Source organism: Lithobates pipiens, unplaced genomic scaffold (assembly GCF_037356315.1).
Source record: "Lithobates pipiens isolate NorthernLeopardFrog02 unplaced genomic scaffold, aLitPip1_a1.2 Scaffold_19, whole genome shotgun sequence".
NCBI lineage: Eukaryota > Metazoa > Chordata > Amphibia > Anura > Ranidae > Lithobates > Lithobates pipiens.
The window spans coordinates 578,563,465-578,586,292 of NW_027507764.1; the positions used below are offsets into that span (position 1 = coordinate 578,563,465).

The 22,828-nt window shown below is 44.9% G+C and overlaps 1 protein-coding gene across 1 annotated transcript in view; it reads right to left on the bottom strand.

Annotated features, from left to right (window-relative positions):
* The window catches only part of LOC143998115 (uncharacterized), a 195,754-nt gene that overhangs the window by 120,574 nt on the left and 52,352 nt on the right, over positions 1 to 22,828 (bottom strand). Inside the window, exons 12-14 of the mRNA XM_077493859.1 lie at positions 16,215 to 16,313; positions 8,918 to 9,046; positions 6,497 to 6,625 (exon numbers count right to left, since the gene is read on the bottom strand). Of these exons, the coding sequence (XP_077349985.1) occupies positions 6,497 to 6,625; positions 8,918 to 9,046; positions 16,215 to 16,313 (357 nt within the window). The remainder of the gene's footprint in view (positions 1 to 6,496; positions 6,626 to 8,917; positions 9,047 to 16,214; positions 16,314 to 22,828) is intronic.

A 22,828-nucleotide genomic window follows, 5' to 3' on the forward strand; every position in this document is an offset into this window, starting at 1 on the left:
TCTACTGGGGCCACCTGATGTAAGGAGGGACTCCGTTGGGGCCAGCTAATGTAATGAGGGACTCTGCTGGGGCCAGCTGATGTAAGGAGGGACTCTGCTGGGACTCTGCTCTGATTTTTTTTTCCCACTATGCCACGCATACAAACGAATGCCCCACCCCCTAATTATAATAAGACTCTGCCTACAGCCAAAAAATTGTCCCCATACATTTTTTTTACAATGTTGGCAACTATGCTGTCCATTCATCTTCAGTGCTGAGAAAGGGACTGGGGAATCTGTGTCCTCTGTCTCTTTCTCTGTCTCAAAGAGGAGATATCAGGATTCTGTTTAGACCCCTAATATCTCACCAAAGCCCCCAAAAAATAGAAAAGAAAATAATTGTAAAAAAGATTCTAAAAAATTAAACTGTAATAAAATAAAAAAACGACTACTCTCCCCTGCGCTACCAAAACTGTCCACCGCCCCAACACCCGGGGACACCCCCCAAAAAGCATTGTAAATTTTTTTTTAAAAACAAATTAAATTGTAAAAAAATCAATACATAAAATAAAAACAAAAACAAAAAAAAAAACTACTAACACCATCCGCTGCCACATACCCCCCACGCCCTTCCCCAGAAGCACTGCGTAAAAATATAAAAAAAGTGAGTTACATTTTTTTTTTTTGTTGCAGGCACCACCTCCCTGAAATGAGTTTTTGCAGGTTGGGATGTCTACACCCCTGAAAATCTCTTGTTTACATAGGGTAAGCCCTTGGAATAGCTATGAATCACTCTTCAGAAGGTTAAGCTAACTCTATTGTAAACAAAGCCTTAATGCATGGGATCCCACAGTAAAGATCTTTGACAGTGTTCTGATTGTCAACTGACAGGAAAACCGTTCTGCTGTTCCATTTTTCTAAAATCAATTCTTGTAAGGAACGGGGGCCTTCATCACACTGACAGGAAGTGATGTCACCGACAAATGAGACATTTTGCCTTATTAAGGGCCCGTTTACAATCCCTGTGTTCAGGCAGAGGTGCAGTGAGCTGTGCTAAAATACAGACACGTAGTAGGCCACACATGTCACCTCACAGTAGTGCAGCACAAACGCACCGCGCTGCTGAAACGCATCATACCACCCCCTCACCGCGGCTCACGGCAGCCGACAGATGTCCGCACACTAAAAAGGAGCTTGTAGCATGCGGGCAGTGTGAATGGGCCCTCAGTGTGCAGATCTGCATGCACTTTTACTCACATTTGCAATGTGTTCGCAGTGCGTCTCCGGGGCCTTGTGGACATATTTGCAGTGCTTTTTTTTTTAAGCGCTATTAATGATTTTTATTTTTGCCTTTAATATAAAGCAGCCAATTTATTTAGATATGCTGGCAAAGCGACAGACCACACTAAAAATCAGATCTACACCATTTTTTGCTCAGGGCTGTGCAACACAACAGATGGTAGCATGTTATCGTACTTTAAAGTGGTTGTAAACCCTTACAAACCACTTTGACCTACAGGTAAGCCTAGATTAAGGCTTACCTGTAGGTCCAAGCAATATCTCCTAAACCTATATGGTTTAGGAGATATTTGCCCGAAAACGGGCACCGCTGTCTACGGCGCATGCGCCGTAGACAGCGGCGCGCAGGCGCACTGAACGCGGCAGTTCCAAAAATGGAGCTGCCGCATTTGTCGACTCCCGTGCGCATGCGCGGAGGTGACGTCATCGCGGCTTCGCCGAATGACAGCGGCGGAGCTGCGAGACGCCACCAGCAAGATGGATGCGGCGGACTACAGGGGACAGCGCGACTTCGCTGGCTCCTGTGTCAGGTAAGTGACACATAATGGGCTACTATGCGATGCATAGTAGTCCATTATTCTTTACCTTTGCAGGGAAAAAAAGAGGAAGTAAACTCATCAGGGTTTACTTCCTCTTTAAGAGCCCGTTCACACAGGGGCAACTCAGGATCCGACTTCAGGTCGCCCCTAGTCGCCTCAAGTCGCGCTACATGTAAAAATCAATGTAAGTGAATGAGAGCCGTCTTAATGCACACTACTGAAGTCACTGCGACTTCAGAAAAGGTTCTACTTCTATCCAACTTCTAGGCGACTGGTACCCATTGATTTCAATGGAAGTCACCTCCAAGCCGGATTGAAGTCATCTCTCTCACAGAAAAATCAGCTCTCGAGAGGGAACTCCACGCCAAATTTATTTAAAAAATCCGGCGTGGGTTCCCCCTCCGGGAGCATACCAGGCCCTTAGGTCTGGTATGGATTTTAAGGGGAACCCCCCTACGCCAAAAAAACGGCGTGGGGGTCCCCCCAAGGTCCATACCAGACCCTTATCCTAGCACGAAGCCTGGCCGGTCAGGAAGGGGGTGGGGACGAGCGAGCGCCCCCTCCCCGGACCGTATCAGGCTGCGTGCCCTCAACATGGGGGGGTTAGTGCTTTGGGGTAGGGGGGCGCCCTGCGGCCCCCCCCACCCCAAAGCACCTTGTCCCCATGTTGATGAAGACAAGGGCCTCCTCCCGACAACCCTGGCCGTTGGTTGTCAGGGTCTGCAGGCAGGGGGCTTATCGGAGTCCTGGGGGCCCCCTTATTAAAGGGGGCTCCCGATCCCGGCCCCCCATCCTATGTGAATGAGTAAGGGGTACATTGTACCCCAAACCCATTCGCCTGGGGAAAAAGTGTCAATAAAAAACACAACACAAGTTTTAAAAGTAATTTATTAATCAGCTCCGGGGGTCTTCTTCCGACGTCGGGGGGTCTTCTGACAACTTCTCTGCTCTGTTCAGCCTCTTCTCCCGGTGTCCAGCCTCTTCTCCCGCTCTCCGGCATCTTCTCTTGGGCTCCTCGGCTGTCTTCTTGGAGCTCTTTTACTAGCGGAGGAGCCCGGTCTCCTCCGTCCTCTGTCCCTCTGTCCCTCTTCTTCCGATGTTGACACGGCGCTGTCTTCCACTGTACTGGCTTGTGCGACGTGCACGGCGACTTATATAGGTATAGGGCGTGGTGATGTCACACGGTGACCCCGCCCTTTTATGACGTCACAGTCCCAGCATGCCCTGGGATGTGACATCATAAAGGGGCGGGGTCACTGTGTGACATCACCCGGTGACCTGCCCTATACCTATATAAGTCGCCGCGCACGTCGCACAAGCCAGTACAGCAGAAGACAGCGCTGTGTCTACATCGGAAGAAGAGAGAAGAGAGAAGAAGGACAGAGGACGGAGGAGACTGGGCTCCTCCGCTAGTAAAAGAGCTCCAAAAAGACAACGGAGGAGCCCGGGAGAAGATGCCGGAGAGCGGGAGAAGAGGCCGGACACCGGCAGAAGAGGCTGAACAGAGCGGAGAAGTTGTCAGAAGACCCCCCGACGTCGGAAGAAGAGCCCCGGAGCTGATTAATAAATTACTTTTAAAACTTGTGTTGTGTTTTTTATTGACACTTTTTCCCCAGGTGAATAGGTAGGGGTATGATGTACCCCTTACTCATTCACATAGGGTGGGGGGCCGGGATCTGGGGGCCCCCTTATTAAAGGGGGCTCCTGGATTCCGATAAGCCCCCCGCCCGCAGACCCCGACAACTAACGGCCAGGGTTGTCGGGAAGAGGCCCTTGTCCTCATCAACATGGGGACAGGGTGCTTTGGGGTGGGGGGCCGCAGGGCGCCCCCTTCCCCAAAGCACCAACCCCCCCATATTGAGGGCATGCGGCCTGGTACAGTCCGGGGGGGGAGGCGATCGCTCGTCCCCACTCCCTTCCTGACCGGCCAAGCTTCTTGCTCGGATAAGGGTCTGGTATGGACCGTGGGGGGGGACCCCATGCCGTTTTTTCGGCGTAGGGGGTTCCTCTTAATGTACATTTCTCATGTTTTTGATAGATATACAGTGACTACAATCTTTCTGAGTCATAGCACAGACTTGAGATTCGGACCTCGGCCCAAAGAAAATTTTGGTGACCGGACCTCCTTGAATTTTAATTCATTACCCCTGTCCTAGACCATAGAGATGATCAGAGACATCCATATCTCTGCTCACCTCTATACCAAGCCGCACAAACTGCCAGATAGGGTTGCCACCTCATCCCTTTGAACCCGAGCACATATTAATTATACAAGGTCTGTGGCTGATTAAGGTGGTAATTAAACTCACTTGGTGCATTATCTGCATTAAATTAGCCTCAAAACCTGTGTAATCAATATGTGTTCGAGTTTAAAAGGATGAGGTGGCAACCCTACTGCTGGATCGAATCCCAGGCTCCCGGATGTGATGGGTAAGCCCGAGGAAATGGTGTTTCACGTCAGCGTTTTTTTTCTCCACCACTGTACCAAACTATATTCCACCAGTGAATTATACATCAATAACAGTTAAAAATGGGTAATAAAACAGTTTAGATCTAGCTCAATATTGAGACCATGTGGATTTAAAGTGTCTAATCCTGTAGCCATCTGGTCTCATTCTGTGAATTTTTTTTTATCTTGAGGTTTATTATCTATTGTAATTGTACAACCTTTCTGGACTATACCAATATCTTAACACGAACAATTATAAATGTACCTAGTTCTTAATAGACACATTCAGCTGGAGTTGTTCTGTAATCGTGAAGACATCTGGTAACCTCTGAAAGCCACTTTTTCGGTTCTATGACAAGTTCTCCTTGGAACTAGAGAAGGGAATTGAGAAGCTATCCAACATCTTTAACTTTACAGAACATGTCCAGTTGAATGTGGCCAACTAATACCAAATATAGACCTGGAAGAATGAGAAGCCTTATCAGACAATCATGAAGCTTTGGGAAGGTTCTCATTTATCCAGGTCATGGTATATCTTGTAGAAATGGCCCATGTTTGGCTGGACCTGCTCTGCTATGTTGAAGATGTTTTGCAGCTTATTCAAGTGTTAGAAACATAATCCAGCATTTGATATCTCTACCTCAGTGATTCAGCAACAATTCACACCATGTAAACCCAATTATTAATAACTCTCACAGACCTCCAGACACCAAAGATGGGATGATGTAACTAGAACAGGGTGATTCCAGAGTATGCATGTCTCCCATCCTGTTTTTGGACAATCAACACTTGCCTTGATACATTCCAGGGTAATTGGATGAAGATGACCAGGTTACTCATTGACAGAAAATGATGGGGTATGTTCCTGATACTCATTAGAACTGAAGAAGTGGCTTGGATAAGCTTCAAAACATCTTGAAGTTTAAAGAACAAGTGCGGTTGAATGTGACTAATTACTACTAGCTATAATAATTATGAATATGTTTTAGCTAAATGACATAGTTACATAGTTAGTCAGGTTGAAAAAAAGATACACGTCCATCTAGTTCAACCATAAAATAAATAAAAAATAAGATCTAGCTCAATATTGAGACCATGTGGATTTAAAGTGTCTAATCCTGTATCCATCTGGTCTCATTCTGTGATTTTTTTTTTATCTTGAGGTCTATTATCTATTGTAAGTGTACAACCTTTCTGGACTATACCAATATCTTAACACGAACCATTATAAATATACCTAGTTCTTGATAGACACATTCAACTGGAGTTGTTCTGTAATCGTGAAGACATTTGGTAACCTCTGCAAGCCACTTTTTCGGTTCTATGACAAGTTCTCCTTGGAACTAGAGAAGGGAATTGAGAAGCTATCCAACATCTTTAACTTTACAGAACATGTCCAGTTGAATGTGGCCAACTAATACTAAATATAGACCTGGAAGAATGAGAAGCCTTATCAGACAATCATGAAGCTTTGGGAAGGTTCTCATTTATCCAGGTCATGGTATATCTCGTAGAAGTTGGCCGTGTTTGGCTGGACCTGCTCTGTAATGTTGAAGATGCTTTGCAGCTTATTCAAGTGTCAGAAACATAATCCAGCATTTGATATCTCTACCTCAGTGATTCAGCAACAATTCACACCATGTAAACCCAATTATTAATAACTCTCACAGACCTCCAGACACCAAAGATGGGATGATGTAACTAGAACAGGGTGATTCCAGAGTATTCATGTCTCCCATCCTGTTTTTGGACAAACAACACTTGCCTTGATACATTCCAGGGTGACGGGATGAAGATGATCAGGTTACTCATTGACAGAAAATGATGGGGTATGTTCCTGATACTCATTAGAACTGAAGAAGTGGCTTGGATAAGCTTCAAAACATCTTGAACTTTAAAGAACAAGTACGGTTGAATGTGACTAACTACTACTAGCTATAATAATTATGAATATTTTTTAGCTAAATTACATAGTTACATAGTTAGTCAGGTTGAAAAAAGATACAAGTCCATCTAGTTCAACCATAAAATAAAAAAAAAAAAAATAAAATCCAAAAATTAGCAGAGGCCCAATAGAAGGATCTCAATCACACTCTCTGTTCCTCCCAATTTATGCTGACAAGGAGAAGAGCATCCTGGATCCCCTACAGAGGTGCAGAGGAGGCACGGGATAAGGTACAGAGAGGAGCCCAGCCTGCCCTGCTGGTTAGCATATGGTGTATGACATTACCATTCTTGCGGTACTTGAAATATCTGCACCATGTTCCAGAAGAAGCCTGACAATTTTCACGTCCTCTTCCTCAAAGTGAACTGAGTCTTTTGCGAGTGCGGCAGCGAGATGAAGAGGAGTCTCTCCCTCCTGGAAAATTAATATTGCCATTAGCGTTCTTACTTTTAATGTTATATGAATTTATAGATAGGTACAGGAGGGGGATTACAGGTGCTTCAGAATCCTTTATTTGAGCAGAGAAATTTATAATGGTGAAAGCTGAAGCTGTGTGTGTACTGCAGCTCAGTTTCAGGGTCTTGGCAATGTTCTTATAGCCTAGGCCATCTTTATGTAGAGCAACAATTCTTTTTTTCAGATCCTCATTGAGTTCTTTGCCATGAGGTGCCATGTTGAACTTCCAGAGACCAGTATGAGAGAGTGAGAGCGATAACACCAAATTGCTCCCCATTCACACCTGAGACCTTGTAACACTAACAAGTCCCATGACACAGGGAAGGGAAAATGGCTAATTGGACATTTTCACTTAGGGGTGTACTCACTTTTGTTGCCAGCGATTTAGACATTAATGGCCGTCTGTTGAGTTATTTTGAAGAGACAGCAAATTTACACTGTTATACAAGCTGTAAACTCACTACTTTACATTGTAGCAAAGTGTCACTTCTTTAGTGTTGTAATAATAAAATATTTACACAATTTAGAGGGCTGTACTCACTTTTGTGAGATACTGTATATACACACACATGGATGGGGTCAGTAGAGCAGTGTATGGTGACAATAGAGCAGTAGATGTGTCAGTAGGTCAGAGTTTGGTGGCAATAGGACAGTGGATGGTGTCAGTGAAAACAAACATTTTAAAATGCATTAAAACATGGATGGTGTCAGTAGGGCAGTGGACAGTGTCATTAGGGCAGTGGACGGTGTCAAGAGAGCAGAGGACGGTGTCAGGAGAGCAGAGGACAGTGTCAGTAGGGCAGTGGACGGTGTCAGGAGAGCAGAGGATGGTGTCAGTAGAGCAGTGGGCTTGTCAGTAGGGCAGAGGACGGTGTCAGTAGGGCAGTGGATGGTGTCAGTAGGGCAGTGGATGGTGTCAGGAGAGCAGAGGACGGTGTCAGGAGAGCAGTGGGCTTGTCAGTAGGGCAGAGGACGGTGTCAGTAGGGCAGTGGACGGTGTCAGTAGGGCAGTGGACTGTGTCAGGGGAGCAGTGGACGGTGTCAGGGGAGCAATGGACGGTGTCAGGGGAGCAATGGACGGTGTCAGTACAGCAGTGGACAGTGTTAGTAGGGCAGTGGACAGTGTTAGTAGGGCAGTGGACGGTGTCAGGAGAGCAGAGGACGGTGTCAGTAGGGCAGAGGACGGTGTTGGGAGAGCAGTGGGCTTGTCAGTAGGGCAGTGGACTGTGTCAGTAGGGCAGTGGACGGTGTCAGTAGGGCAGAGGATGGTGTCAGTAGGGCAGAGGATGGTGTCAGTAGGGCAGAGGATGGTGTCAGTAGGGCAGAGGATGGTGTCAGTAGAGCAGTGGGCTTGTCAGTAGGGCAGTGTACGGTGTCAGGGGAGCAGTGGACGGTGCCAGTAGGGCAGTGGACGGTGTCAGTGGGGCAGAGGACGGTGTCAGTAGGGCAGAGGACGGTGTCAGTAGGGCAGAGGACGGTGTCAGTAGGGCAGAGGACGGTGTCAGTAGGGCAGAGGACGGTGTCAGTAGGGCAGAGGACGGTGTCAGTAGTTTTTTTTTACAATATATTTGGTAAAATATCAAGGATCTAAACAGCCCCCTGAAGTCTCACTTTTGAGACCAAGAAAGGGAATGAGGACAGATACTGTATGCCCCAGTCTCTTTCTTTGCAGCTTCAGCTTCACTGGATAGTGAATGAATGAAAAGTGTGCTGAGCGGCTTCCTGTGCATTCAAAAACTGAAGCATAGTAAACACCGTTTACTACACTTCAGTTATAAATGGACACAGGAGCGTTCGATGCTGACTACTCATGGTGTTTATTCAGAAAAGGAAGGGGAAGGGACATGGGGGAGCATGGCAGCAGGCAGAATCAGTGCTGCATAGGGTGATTAAGGTGTGCCCAAACAGACCTGGTATACCCTTTGCTTATGTTACAGTTTCATCTGATATACAGTAGTATGTAGAGCAGTGATGGGAAACCTTTTGGCTTTTAAGGACCTTAAAGCAGAACTTTATATGAATATTAAAGCCTAAGCTTAGTCAAAAAAATGATCAAAAAAATCAGCACAAGCGTTAAGTTGATAAGGTATGTGGAGAGGAACACCGCATATTTAAAAAAATAAAAATAAATCTGGTGAAGATTTTTACAGATTGTCCTCCAAGAACGGAGTCATGTGCAAAACTTGCTGTTTGTAATAGTTGAATGGGGCTGTTCATCAATCACAACCCTTGTACAAACCGTCTCCATACCTGGTTGGGCTGATTCACACAGCACAGAGCCTCGGCCTCGCTCTTTTCATTGGACAGATAGTCAAGAATAAGCTCTACGATTGGCAGGTGGCAGTGGCGGACAGCGGTATGAAGCGCATTCTCTTGTGTCTAGGATGAGAGAAGCAGAGATCAGGTATACAAAATGATTCTGAGAACTAAATATTGAGAAATGTGTTTCTTGGGGGTTTTGGCAGTCCTAAATTTAATTTTTTTTTTGCTATTTATTTTCCTTGCATCCAATTGCTGGGCAGTGGCATAGCCACAGAGATAATTTTGATATCCACCCCCTAATTGGGTACTGGTATGAGAGATCCTGTAGGATCATCTGGCAGAACCTTTCTGCTTGGCAGGATCTGTACCCGATATAAGCGTAGTGATCGGGGTGGCAAGATATGGGTTGCCCCCTAGAGCAGGAAGCTGGTAGCAAACCCTTTTTGTAGAGCTCCGTCCATGTATCTATCAATGACCCCATGGTATATGCCTACTTTACTATAAAGCTCTGGTGCTTAACTTGCAGGTCGGGGGGGGCAACATGTTGCTTTTTGTCACTTACTGTGCAGTCCTCAAGCAAGGTTGCCAACCTCCCAAAGTGAAATTTACTGACACGACATCACAAATTGACTTTTAACACAGCCATACAATTACTGACACTTCAAAAAGTTGACCGTTTTGACTGCAATTATCAGTATCTAAGCTACAGACCTCAAGGTCCCTGCAGATGCTAGTTTTTTTTTTGTTCCTTACCAATGTATTGGGTTGCCACCTTTTGTTCAAGTCAAACCCGAACACTTTAGCGGAGCACGCCAATTTTTGTTTTATAGTAAAAACTATACATATATTTTGCTATTAAATGACATTTCTAATCATATGAAGTTAATCACAAGAGTCCCCTTTTACATCAGAGCCCACAGAGTTCCCCTTTTTACATCTGAACTTGCTGAGTTCCCTTTCACTGTAAGGGGGGACTCTGCAGACTCTGATGTAAGGGAGAACTCTGGGGACTCTAACATAAGTGATGCTCTGGGAACCCTGATGTAAGGGGGAACACTGAGAACTCTGATGTACGGAGAGGACTCTAATGTAAGGGGTAACACTGTGGCCTCTGGTTTAAAGGGGAAATCTGATGTAAGGGGTGCTCTGAGAACCCTGATTTACCTTGGTGTACTCACTCAGAGCCAGGAGAGAGAAGCAGGGAGACTTCAGTCACAGACAGGGATGGATGGTGAGCTCACTCACCCCTTGGCAGTCAGCATCTCTCATCCAGATGTATCTGAGGCTGCTGAATTCAAATTTTTCCGGCCCCAACTTTCCTTTTCTGAGGCACAGCGCCGGGGATTGGAGTGTGGGCAGACACAGAGGGGTAGGGGTGGGGGGAAGAGGTGCTGATCGAGCCCTCTCTCCTCTTCCGTCTGTGTGTGTGTTTCGGGGGAGTTAGTGTTGGCTTTGAGCAGTGTGAAAGGGGGTGTAACAGACACTTTCAGCTTGGACAACTGCAGCCAGCAACCCTGCTGGGAAGCCATAGCCCAGTCTAACTAATGTGTCCGGGTTTCAGGCAGTCTGAAACCCGGACGCATGATTCCAAACCCGAACTGTCCAGGTGAATCCTGGACAGGTGGCAACCCTACCAATGTACCTACTCCAGCCAGTGAAGGAAAAATATTGCGGAAGCATGGATCTTCACAGGGTAACAGTCATGGTCCCTAACAGCCTTGTGTAACTCGTCTCCAGTATTTGGCTGTCCCCAGTCTCCAACAAGTCCGTCCCCAGTCCCACACGATGTCCTGCAGCATGTTTATAGTCTCTGACCATCTCCTGTTGTATGTCTGCAGCAGTGTTGCCAACTGTTGGTATTTTTACTGGCAGCCAGTAAAAAATGGGCACTTTTCTTCTGCCAGTAAATGCCAGTAAGAGAAAAAGTTTGCCAGTAAAAAAATGGCTGTGACGCTTGGCTCAGAACTGGGCATGCGCAGCTCGGGTCCAGAGCCGGCCGAGACCATCAAAGTGTCTGCTACAATGTGTTCGGGCGGTACCGGTGGGGGGGCTGGTCTAGCGGAGGCAGTGCCTGAACGTCTTGTGTGATGTCATGGTGCAAGGGAGCCGAGCGGACAGAGCCTTGTGTGCGGGTCTGCGGGATGGAAGCCGGGAGCAGGACTGTCATTGCTTTTTGGACTGGAGTGGACTGAAAGGACCACCTTGCATGGAGAGAGGCTGTCACTGTGACTCAGGAGGAGGGGAGAGTCAATTTCATGTGTGTGCCGCCCATTCTAATTTCCTTTCCCTGAGCCACTTACTATATTGAAAATAAAATACTATGCTTTTTGCCTGAATAGCTACCTTAAATCAAATTGCTAATTGCATATTATACTTAGTTGTAGCCCAAATACTGGAATTTGCACTGAAAATTTTAATTTTGTAACTTTTGTAAATGCCAGTAAAAACTTGGCTGTGCCAGTAAAATTTTGGGTGTCATGTCAGTAAATTTCACTCTGGTAGGTTGGCAACACTGGTCTGCATTTTCTGACAGATACAGTATCTGCATAGCTCCTAACTGTCCCTGATTTTGAGGGACTGCCCCGTATTTGGAACAAGGTCCCTCTGTCCCTCTTTCCTCCTCACTAGTCCCTCATTTTAGTCTATTCTATATAGCTGTACATTAAATGCACTTTTTAAGTTTCAGAAAGTGTTTCCCAGTGCTAAACCTTTCATCAAATTTCTAAATTGCTGCCTTTGTACATTTCAAAAGCCAATATAAAGGAATAGTAGTGGTAAAGAAAAGCACTTGTGGGTTTAACCATTTTTTCTTGTATAATACTCCTTTAAGGGGGTGTGGCAGGGGGTGTGTCCTATGCCTATCTACTTTTGCTAATAGGTGTCCCTCAAAAGTTGGGAGGTATGTATCTGTATTATTATATTTACTGAATATTATGTGTAGCCCCTATGGTGATGCCAGGGTTGGCAATTGAGGCCTGCTATATCAGGTACTATGACTATCACTGCTTTAAAAACGGCAACTATATTTTCTGATGCCACAATCATTTTTTTTTCTAGAGGTCCTTCTCTTGACCCCCACCCTAACTCAAAAGTAAATTTGTGTTGAAGGCCAGTCATTGTGAGAACTTCAACCTACCAGAAGCACCTGAGACGCACCAACATCTCACACAGCACTTTAAACGGTGTGATAGATTAGACCTCTTTATGTGGTTGCCTGTAGCATTCTCCAACTAGCCCCATATAATTCAAATATACATGACAGTTTATAGAAAAGAGAGCCCCAAAAGATTTTTAGAGTCCAGAAACAGTTTATCGATCACAAAGGTCATTTAAAATACCAACACTTTTCAGGAGGTTCATGGGGGCCCCCTTCATCAGTGCTTGAGAATTCTAAACTAAAGGGGAATCTGGACAAAGGGTTGAAATCTTGAAAATATACTATAGTCATAACAGGCTCTGTTCACTGGTTTAGCTAAAATCAGATTCTCCTCAGTTTGGAAATGTCAAGCCCTGATAAGGGGAGGGCCTAAACCTCCTAAAATGTTGGCATGTGGTAATAATCTTTGTAACCTATAAAATCTTTTTGTACTGTAAAAAAATGTCTACAAACTCTGAGACATTATTTCAATGGCGTGATTATGGCTATGGTGCATTACAGAGTTATATCTGTAGAAATCGTCTACACCTCAGTGGTTGAGATACCTACTAATGCCAAGTTCCAATGCGCAATCACCTTGTTATCTAGAAAAAAAGGTACCTGGGCTCAGGGAGCGGAGTGACCATTCAGCCACTCTGGCACTGCCCGAGGGCCCCGGGCCACTAGGGGGCCCCATCAGGGTTGCTAGCCTTAGTAAAACCAGGGACAGTATGTAAAAATCTGTGTTTTTTTTACATCTGTCTCTGAAATGTCCCTTACCAACATCCTTTTGGTCTAAAAATCCTGAGATTATAGCTGCCCCACCTCTCCAGTACCTTCTCAGCTAATAGAAACATGTCTGTGTATACTGTGTGTACATGTATGTGTATACTGTGTGATTGTATACTGTGTGTGTGTATACTGTGTGGCCCCATAATTTCTGATTGCCTGAGGGCCCCATAATCTCCTATTGCCCGGGGGCCCCATGAGTTGTCAGTCTGCCCTGCCTGGGCCTTATAATGGAATTTAAAAAAGGGTACCTGGGCCCTAATATGGAAAAAAAGGGTGCCTGGGCCTTATTATAGAAGAAAAGAAAAAGGTACCTGGGCCTTATCACGAAAAAAGGTACCAGGGCAAGGGAAAAACATTGTGTTGATTCAGTGGGGGCCTTTAAAACTCTGGTGCTTTATAACCTATTTTTCAACCACATAGCTTCCTGGTCACTAATTACCCTGCCTCCTGCCACTCCGAGGCCTTCCTGTTGGCTAGCGCCGTTACCCATAAACTTAGGCCACCAATTGGTGTGAGGGCCCTGGACTCAGTTGCCACCAGGGCTCTATCTGTATGGAGCTGGTACTGTATGTTCGCTGTGTGTTTGTATGGCATTTCCTTCATTATCCAACGCAATTTTCACCAGACAAGATGGTTTTCACCCTATCTTGAGTGACTTAGGTGGAGCATAGTATCTACTGACACAGGGGCCTCTATGAATGACTAAGTATGTTATATAACGTACTAACCTAAATATACAGTTGTGCTCATAAGTTTACATACCCTGGCAAAAAATTTCAGAGAATATGAATGATAACACTATAACATTTATTTCACTCATGATTAGTGTTTGGCTGAAGCCATTTATTATCAATCAACTGCGTTTCACTTTTTAAATCATAATGGGAACAGAAACTACCCAAATGACCCAGATCAAAAGTTTACATACCCTGGTGATTTTGGCCTGATAACATGCAAACAAGTGGACACAAAGGGGTTTGAATGGCTAATAAAGGTAACCATCCTCACCTGTGATCTGTTTTCTTGTAATTAGCGTGTGTGTATAAAAGGTCAACGAGTTTCTGGACTCTTGACAGACCCTTGCATCTTTCATCCAGTGCTACACTGACGTTTTTGGATTCTGAATCATGAGGAAAGCAAAAGAACTGTCAAAGGATCTGCGGGAAAAGGTAGTTGGACTGTATAAAACAGGAAAAGGATAATATAAAAAGATACCCAAGGAGTTGAGAATGCCAATCAGCAGTGTTCAAATTCTAATCAAGAAGTGGAAAATGAGGGGTTCTGTTGAAACCAAACCACGGTCAGGTAGACCAACTAAAATTTCAGCCACAACTGCCAGAAAAATTGTTGGGGATCCAAAAAAACCCCTCAACGCTTGAGAGAGGATATGATTTTAATATACAAATACCATGCTGGTGAGTGGTGACCCCACAATAGGGATAAAACTTTTTTGCAAAAGGGAGTTTAACAAGACTCGTGGCCACTCATTAAAATTAGAAGAAAAGAGGTTTAACCTTAAAGTGGTGGTAAAACCTTACAAACCACTTTGACCTACAGGTAAGCCTAGATTAAGGCTTACCTGTAGGTCCAAGAAATATATTTGCCGAAAGACAGGCACTGCTGTCTACAGCGCATGTGCTGTAGACAGCGGCGCACAGGCGCACTGAGCGTGCCGCTGTCAACGGCGATATGCCACGAGTGGCGGCTCCCGTGTGCATGAGCGGGAGTGACGTCATCGTGGCTTCGCCGAATGACAGCGGCGGAGCAGCGAGACCCACCGAAAAGATGGATGCTCCGGACTACAGGGGACAGCGGCGACTTCGCTGGCTCCTGTGTCAGGTAAGTGACACATAATGGGGTAGTATACAATGCATAGTAGTCCATTATGCTTTACCTTTGCAGGGAATCAAAGAGGAAGTAAACTCATCAGGGTTTACTTCCTCTTTAAGCTACGTAGAGGGTTCTTTACTGTAAGAGTGGCAAGGATGTGGAATTCCCTTCCACAGGCGGTGGTCTCAGCGAGGGGCATCAATGGTTTCAAGAAACTATTAGATAAGCACCTGAACGACCGCAACATACAGGGATATACAATGTAATACTGACATATAATAACACACATAGGTTGGACTTGATGGACTTGTGTCTTTTTTCAACCTCACCTACTATGTAACTATGTAACACAAATAACTTCAGGTGAAATACAGGACTCTCTGAAAACATGTGATGTGGCTGTTTCAAGATCCACAATAAGGAAGCACTTAAATAAAGATGGTCGAGTCACCAGAAGAAAGCCATTACTACACAAATACTACAAAGTATCCCACTTACAATATGCCAAACAGCACAGAGACAAGCCTCAAACCTTCTGTCACAAAGATATTTGGAGTGATGAGACCAAAATTTAGCTTTTTGGCCACAACCATAAACACTACATTTGGAGAGAAATCAACAAGGCCTATGATGAAAGGTACGGAGGTGGATCGCTGATGTTTTGGTGATGTGTGAGCTACAAAGGCACAGGAAATTTGGTCAAAATTGTTGACAAGATGAATGCATAATGTTATCAAAAAATACGGGAGGAACATTTGCGTTCATCAGCCAGGAAAATGCGAATGGGACGTACTTGGACATTCCAACATGACAATGATCCAAAACACAAGGCCAAGTCCACCCATCATTGGCTACAGCAGAATAAAGTGAAGGTTCTGGAGCGGCCATCTCAGTCTCCTGACCTCAATATCATTGAGCCACTCCGGGGAGATCTCAAACGTGCCGTTCATGCAAGACAGACCAAGAATTTACAGGAACTGGAGGCTTTTTGCCAAGAGGAATGGGCCGCTTTACCATCTGAGAAGATAAAGAGCCTCATCCACAAATACCACCAAAGACTTCAAGCTGTCATTGATGTTAAAGGGGGCAATAGACTGGGGTATGTCAACTTTTGATCAGGGTCATTTGGGTAATTTCTATTATCATTATGATTTAAAAAGAGTAAACACAGTTGATTGATAATAAATGGCTTCAGCCAAACACTAACCATGAGTGAAAGAAAAGTTTTTGTGTTATCATTCATATTCTCAGAAAAATGGCCAAGAAATCATAAATTCTGCCAGGGTATGTAAATTTATGAGCACAACTGTGCATATATATATATATATATATATATATATATATATATATATATATATATATATATATATATATATATATATAAAAGACATATATACCTCTGGTGGTGGTCTGCAGTTGTGTTCGAGGTTTCAATACAGAAATACAGGATAAGTGTTCAGAATGAAAAAAGAGCTGATGACTTGTAACTCAGCATCAATCAAATATCCTCCAAAAAGTATAACCAACCTTGGACTGCCATGTGACCTCTCCTCCCTCTTCGATCAGGGCGCTGATCATTTTGATGTTCCCATACTGAGCTGCCACATGCATGGCCGTCTCCCCATTCTGCCAAAGAGAATAAGAAAACATGGTTGACATTTATGAACAGTTTTCCTCCGTCCTGCTCCAGAGTTCAGTCAGTCATTACTACACTGTTGCAAGTCAGGGCTGGTGCTACCACTAGGCAAACTAGGTAGCCGCCTAGGGCGCACTGCTGCCTAGGGGCGCCTGCCCACTGGTTTCCCTCCATGTCTGCATGCTCTGCAAACTTGTAATGTAACTCAGTCTCAGGCAGCTGCTCTGTCCGACCGGTAGTGTAATTAGAGGTGCACGCTAGCGGAAGAAGATCCAATGCTTCCTGTATAGCGGCACCTTCTGTCACATGGACAAGGCAAAGGGGGTGGAGTCAGGAGTGGAGCCAGTGGGGGCAGCAAAATTAGGTTTCGCCTAGGGTGTCAAAAATCCTTGCACCAGCCCTGCTGCAAGTACACTCACGTCTTAGACCAGTATACTGTATTCAGGTTCTGGCTGCATTGCACATTCCTCCTGACCCTCAAATGAACATGGGGAATGCATGACACTATACTCTTATATATCTACATGGTTGTGGTCACTCTGGGAAAAAAAGCATACAGCATTGTCTGACAACACACACCATGCCACAATGTTTCACTACAGCATTACCGGGAGTTCTCCTGTAACACCTTTTTGCAAAGTCTTTGCATTGAGTGATGAGGAGAGTGATCACACTAATGAATAAGTAGTGCAGGGGTGCCCAACATGTGGCCCGCGGAGCCCTCTGATGTGGCCCGCGACCTCCTTCTGTGGGATGGCAGATTGGCAAGCCCAGATCATGGATTGCAGACCCGCCATCCCAGAGCATCTGTGTTGTTAATGAAGCCGGCAAAGCAAGCAGCTGTGAAGCAGAGCTGTATAAGCTGATGCTTCCTGTATAGCGCCGTCTCTTGCCACAGGCGGAATGATACCAAATGCACTCTGCCAGGGACAGCAACAGCAGGCAATACATGAATGGAAGACTTATTAAAATGTCAGTTTTCATTGTATATATGTGCATATCTACGCAGTGGTTACTGGGCTACTTTCAAACTGATCAATCCCCTTCCGTTAGGGCGGATCGGATTGGAGGACCCATAGAGTAGAGTGGGCTGTGTCCGTGTCCACTCTGCATGGACCTGTCATCCGCCTGCTCTGCACATTGTGGCCCGCGACTGGTTACCAAGTCGCTTAAGTGGCTCTCACTCTTCAAAAGGTTGGGCACCCCAAAAGTAGAGGAACTCATGGACAGTCCAGGTAGCAATAGAAGGTCATACCAGTACTGGAAAAGCATGTGTTGTCAGCCATCTGCAACAACTAGAGAGAAGGACACTCTTAGTGGTCAATGGGTCAAGGTCAGGACCATTTGACATTGCTGGCTATTGGTCATTACACTGGTAGAGAATGTTCCTTACATATGTGGCCAATGGGAAGAATGCATCTTACATTGGTGATCAGTGGGAAGAATGCTCCTTACATTGATGATCAGTGGGAAGAATGTTCTTTACATTGGTGATCAGTGGGAAGAATGCTCCTTACATTGGTGATCAGTGGGAAGAATGCTCCTTACATTGATGATCAGTGGGAAGATTGTCCCTTACATTGGTGATCAGTGGGAAGAATGCTCCTTACATTGGTGATCAGTGGGAAGAATGTTCCTTACATTGGTGATCAGTGGGAAGAATGTTCCTTACATTGATGATCAGTGAGAAGAATGTTCCTTACATTGATGATCAGTGGGAAGAATGTTCCTTACATTGGTGGTCAGTGGGAAGAATGCTCCTTACATTGGTGATCAGTGGGAAGATTGTCCCTTACATTGGTGGTCAGTGGGAAGAATGCTCCTTACATTGATGATCAGTGAGAAGAATGTTCCTTACATTGATGATCAGTGGGAAGAATGTTCCTTACATTGGTGGTCAGTGGGAAGAATGCTCCTTACATTGGTGGTCAGTGGGAAGAATGCTCCTTACATTGATGATCAGTGGGAAGATTGTCCCTTACATTGGTGATCAGTGGGAAGAATGTTCCTTACATTGATGATCAGTGAGAAGAATGTTCCTTACATTGATGATCAGTGGGAAGAATGTTCCTTACATTGGTGATCAGTGGGAAGAATGTTCCTTACATTGATGATCAGTGGGAAGAATGTTCCTTACATTGGTGGTCAGTGGGAAGAATGCTCCTTACATTGGTGATCAGTGGGAAGAATGTTCCTTACATTGGTGGTTAGTAGGAAGAATGTCCCTTACAAAAATGGTCAGTGGGAAGATTGTCCCTTACATTGGTGGACAATGAGAAGAATGCTTCTTACATTGGTGGTCAATGGGTAGGGTGTTTCTTACCTTTGCAGTCAGTAGGAAGAATGTTCCTTACATTGATGATCAGTGGAAAGAATGTTCCCTTCATTGGTGATCAGTGGGAAGAATGCTCCTTACATTGGTAGTCACTAGTCAGTAGGAGGAATGCCCTTTACACTGGTGATCAGAAGGAAGAATGCCCTTTACTTTGGTGGTCTGTGAGAAGAATGCTTCTTACATTGGTGGACAATGGGAACAATGCTTCTTATATTGGTGGTCAATGGGTAGTGTATTTCTTACTTTTGTAGTCAGTGGGAAGAATTTTCCTTACGTTGGTGGTCAGTGGAAAGAACTGCTTTCTTCCCACTACACTTTATTGGTGTAGTGGGAAGAAAGCTACTTACATTGGTGATCAGTGGGAAGAATGCTCCTTACATTGGTGATCAGTGAGAAGAATGTTCCTTACATTGGTGATCAGTGAGAAGAATGCTCCTTAAATTGGGGATCAGTGGGAAGAATGATCCTTAGAAGACAGAATGCCCTTCCATTGGTGATTAAAAGAAAGAATGTCCTTACATTGGTGATCAGTAAGAAGAATGTTCCCTACATGGGTGGTCAGTGGGAAAAATTCTCCTTACATTGGTGATCAGTGGGAAGAATGTTCCTTACATTGGTGATCAGTGGGAAAAATTCTCCTTACATTGATGATCAGTGGGAAGAATGTTCCTTACATTGGTGATCAGTGGGAAAAATTCTCCTTACATTGGTGATCAGTGGGAAGAATGTTCCTTACATTGGTGATCAGTGGGAAAAATTCTCCTTACATTGGTGATCAGTGGGAAGAATGCTCCTTACATTGGTGATCAGTGGGAAAAATTCTCCTTACATTGGTGATCAGTGAGAAGAATGTTCCTTACATTGGTGATCAGTGGGAAGAATGTTCCTTACATTGGAGGTCAGTGGGAAGAATGCTCCTCACATTTACGATCAGTGAGAAGAATGCTCCTTACATTGGTGATCAGTGGGAAGAATGCCCTGTAGATTGCTGGTCAGTGGGAAAAATGACCAAATAGCTGGGAACATCATTGCTATCCATGATTACTTACTGTATCTGAGAGGAAGAAATTGTTTATTGCTAAACTTTCCCCAAAAGTAACAAAAAAAACTATAATGCTTTTGGGTCAATGAAACATTTTTTAAAGTTTTTTAAGATGTTTTATATATAAGCCACTTTCCAGCTGGCCTCGTCTGATTCAAACTTCAGACTCGACTGTCCAGTAAGGAAAGGGGTTGCTTGTCTGGGACTCCTTTGAGTGTAAACTTGAGTTGAGCTACAATAGGCTTTTTATAACCAGCAATTTGAAACGAAAAAAAAAAAAAAAAAAAAGCCGAGATCTCCACCTCCTGGCTGGATAGGAGTATATATAATGTTCATATAGAATATTTCATATTAACGTGACAGAATATAGTAACTATTTCTTTGTTTTTTATTAGATTTTGCTATTTTTGTGAATCTAATTTATCTGACGATTAAAAAAAAAAAAAAAGCACAATATCTTAAATGTCACAGATATGGACTTTAAAGGCATATAGGCCAACACTTTAAAATACATTATTTTAAATAACGTTATAAAGCGTATACAAAATATTCAGTCAATAATAAAACTTATCCCAGGCATGGTGTGATAAATGTATATCTAGTTGTAGACCATATCGTTCAGGTTCTTCCAGGTGTTAGGGTTCCACTACACCAGAATGAATGTTACATGTTTCGCAACCTAGTCACTTCTTCAGGAGCCTATAGTGTGTTAGTATTAAAAATAAAACATTTTATTCGCTTGCTTAGAAGACAGAATGCCCTTCCATTGGTGATTAGAAGAAAGAATGTCCTTACATTGGTGATCAGTAAGAAGAATGTTCCCTACATGGGTGGTCAGTGGGAAAAATTCTCCTTACGTTGGTGATCAGTGGGAAGAATGTTCCTTACATTGGTGATCAGTGGGAGGCCCATGACAAATTGCGGCATTAATCCCTGTGCGGGTTCGGGGGCATTCATAATATATTGCTCTGGAATACTTGGGTCCCTTTAATGGGGGTTATTAGGTCTCAAATAAGGTAGCCAGTAGCCTGCTTAATCCGTATACACATAAAGTCTACTACTTGTAGACAGGGGCGGACTGACAACTCATGGGGCCCCGGGCAATAGGAGATTATGGGGCCCCCAGGCAATCAGAAATTATGGGGCCACACAGTATACACACACACAGTATACAATCACACAGTATACACACACATAGTGTGTAAAAGTTATAGCATCTACAATTTATGGGGTAAAACTCTTAATAGTAATGCCGTGTACACACGATCGGAATTCTGGCCAGAAAAAGACCGTGTGTATGCTCCATCGGAATTTAGCTGTCCGAAGTTCCGCCAGCCAAAAATTGATAGCATGTTCTCAATTTTCCCAACAGAAAAACTTCCTATCGGAAATTCCGATCGTGTGTATGCAATTCCGACACGCCAAAAATCACGCATGCTCAGATTCAACTACGAAACGGAAGCTATTGGCTACTGGCTATTGAACTTCCTTTTTCTAGTCCCGTCGTACGTGTTGTACGTCACCACGTTATAAACTAAATTTGGTGTGACCGTGTGTAGTTAAGACAGCTTGAGCGGAATTCCGTCAGAATTCCATCGGGAAAACCATCAGAGCTTTTTCAGACAAGAATTCCGATCGTGTGTACGCGACATAAGTGAGATCAGGAAGCAGAAGCAGCCAGATCTGTGTTCTGTGTTTACGAACACACACAGGTCTGTAAATTGTGGTTGGCCATAGCCATCAGCAGGTTCACAGCCAAAATAACTGGCTGCACACTTGCTGACAAACTCATGCTGTGTCCAACCACAGCACAAGAGGCAGGGTGCGTGCGTGCCTGTAAACCAGGAAGTTCTCAGGGGGAACAACAAAGCCACCAGCCAGCAGGACATGTTAAACTGCTGGTCAGCAAGTGGTTAAAGCCCAGCTTTTAGTTAAATCAGCTAAGCACATTCTAGGTGCTTCGAAACGACAATTGTGCCGTTACAATTTATTTTGTGTAAAATGCAGCCACAGCCTGTGTAGAAAAGCCTGTCCCCTTCCAGCATTCTGTAGAGGAGAACTCTTGCTGTCAATAGAGCTGCCTCTCATGCACCCTGCTGACTGGATGACTGGAGAGCTCTAGCTGCAGCAGGAGGAGTGCCGTACCGCTGCAGAGAGACCACTGCTTCCCATAGAGAACAAGAGTCCTACTTTGTAACATGCTGGCAAAGGACAGTTATGCGAGTCTGAATAGTGTGCAAATGCTGACAGGGCCGGTGCTAAACTTTTTTGCGCAGTGGGCAAGAACAGTTACTTGCACCCCCCCCCATAAAAAATGTATGCATTTCCCCCCTTCCTGCACATAATGCCACCCCTTTTACCCTACACTCCATTCCTGTACTCACTGCCGCCCTTTAATGCTACACCCCCTTCCTATATTCACTGGCCTAATTTAACTCTACACCCCCTTCCTGTACACACCGCCCCCTTTAACTCTACACACTACCCCCCTTTAACTCTATTAACTCTACACCCCCCTTCCTGTACACGTTGCCCCCTTTAACTCTACACCCCCCTTCCTGTACACACTGCCCCCTTTAACTCTACACCCCCCTTCCTGTACACACTGCCCCCTTTAACTCTACACCCCCCTTCCTGTACACGCTGCCCCCTTTAACTCTACACCCTCTTTCCTGTACACGCTGCCCCCCTTTAACTCTACACCCCCCTTTCTGTACACGCTGCCCCCCTTTAACTCTATTAACTCTACACCCCCCTTCCTGTACACACTGCCCCCTTTAACTCTACACCCCCCTTCCTGTACACACTGCCCCCTTTAACTCTACACCCCCCTTCCTGTACACACTGCCCCCTTTAACTCTACACCCCCCTTCCTGTACACGCTGCCGCCTTTAACTCTACACCCCCCTTTCTGTACACACTGCCCCCCTTTAACTCTACACCCCCTTCCTGTACCCACGGCCCCCTTTAACTCTACACCCCCCTTCCTATACACGCTGCCCCCCTTTAAATTAACTCTACACCCCCCTTCCTGTACACGCTGCCCCCCCCTTTAACTCTACACCCCCTTCCTGTACACACTGCCCCCTTTAACTCTACACCCCCCTTTCTGTACACACTGCCCCCCT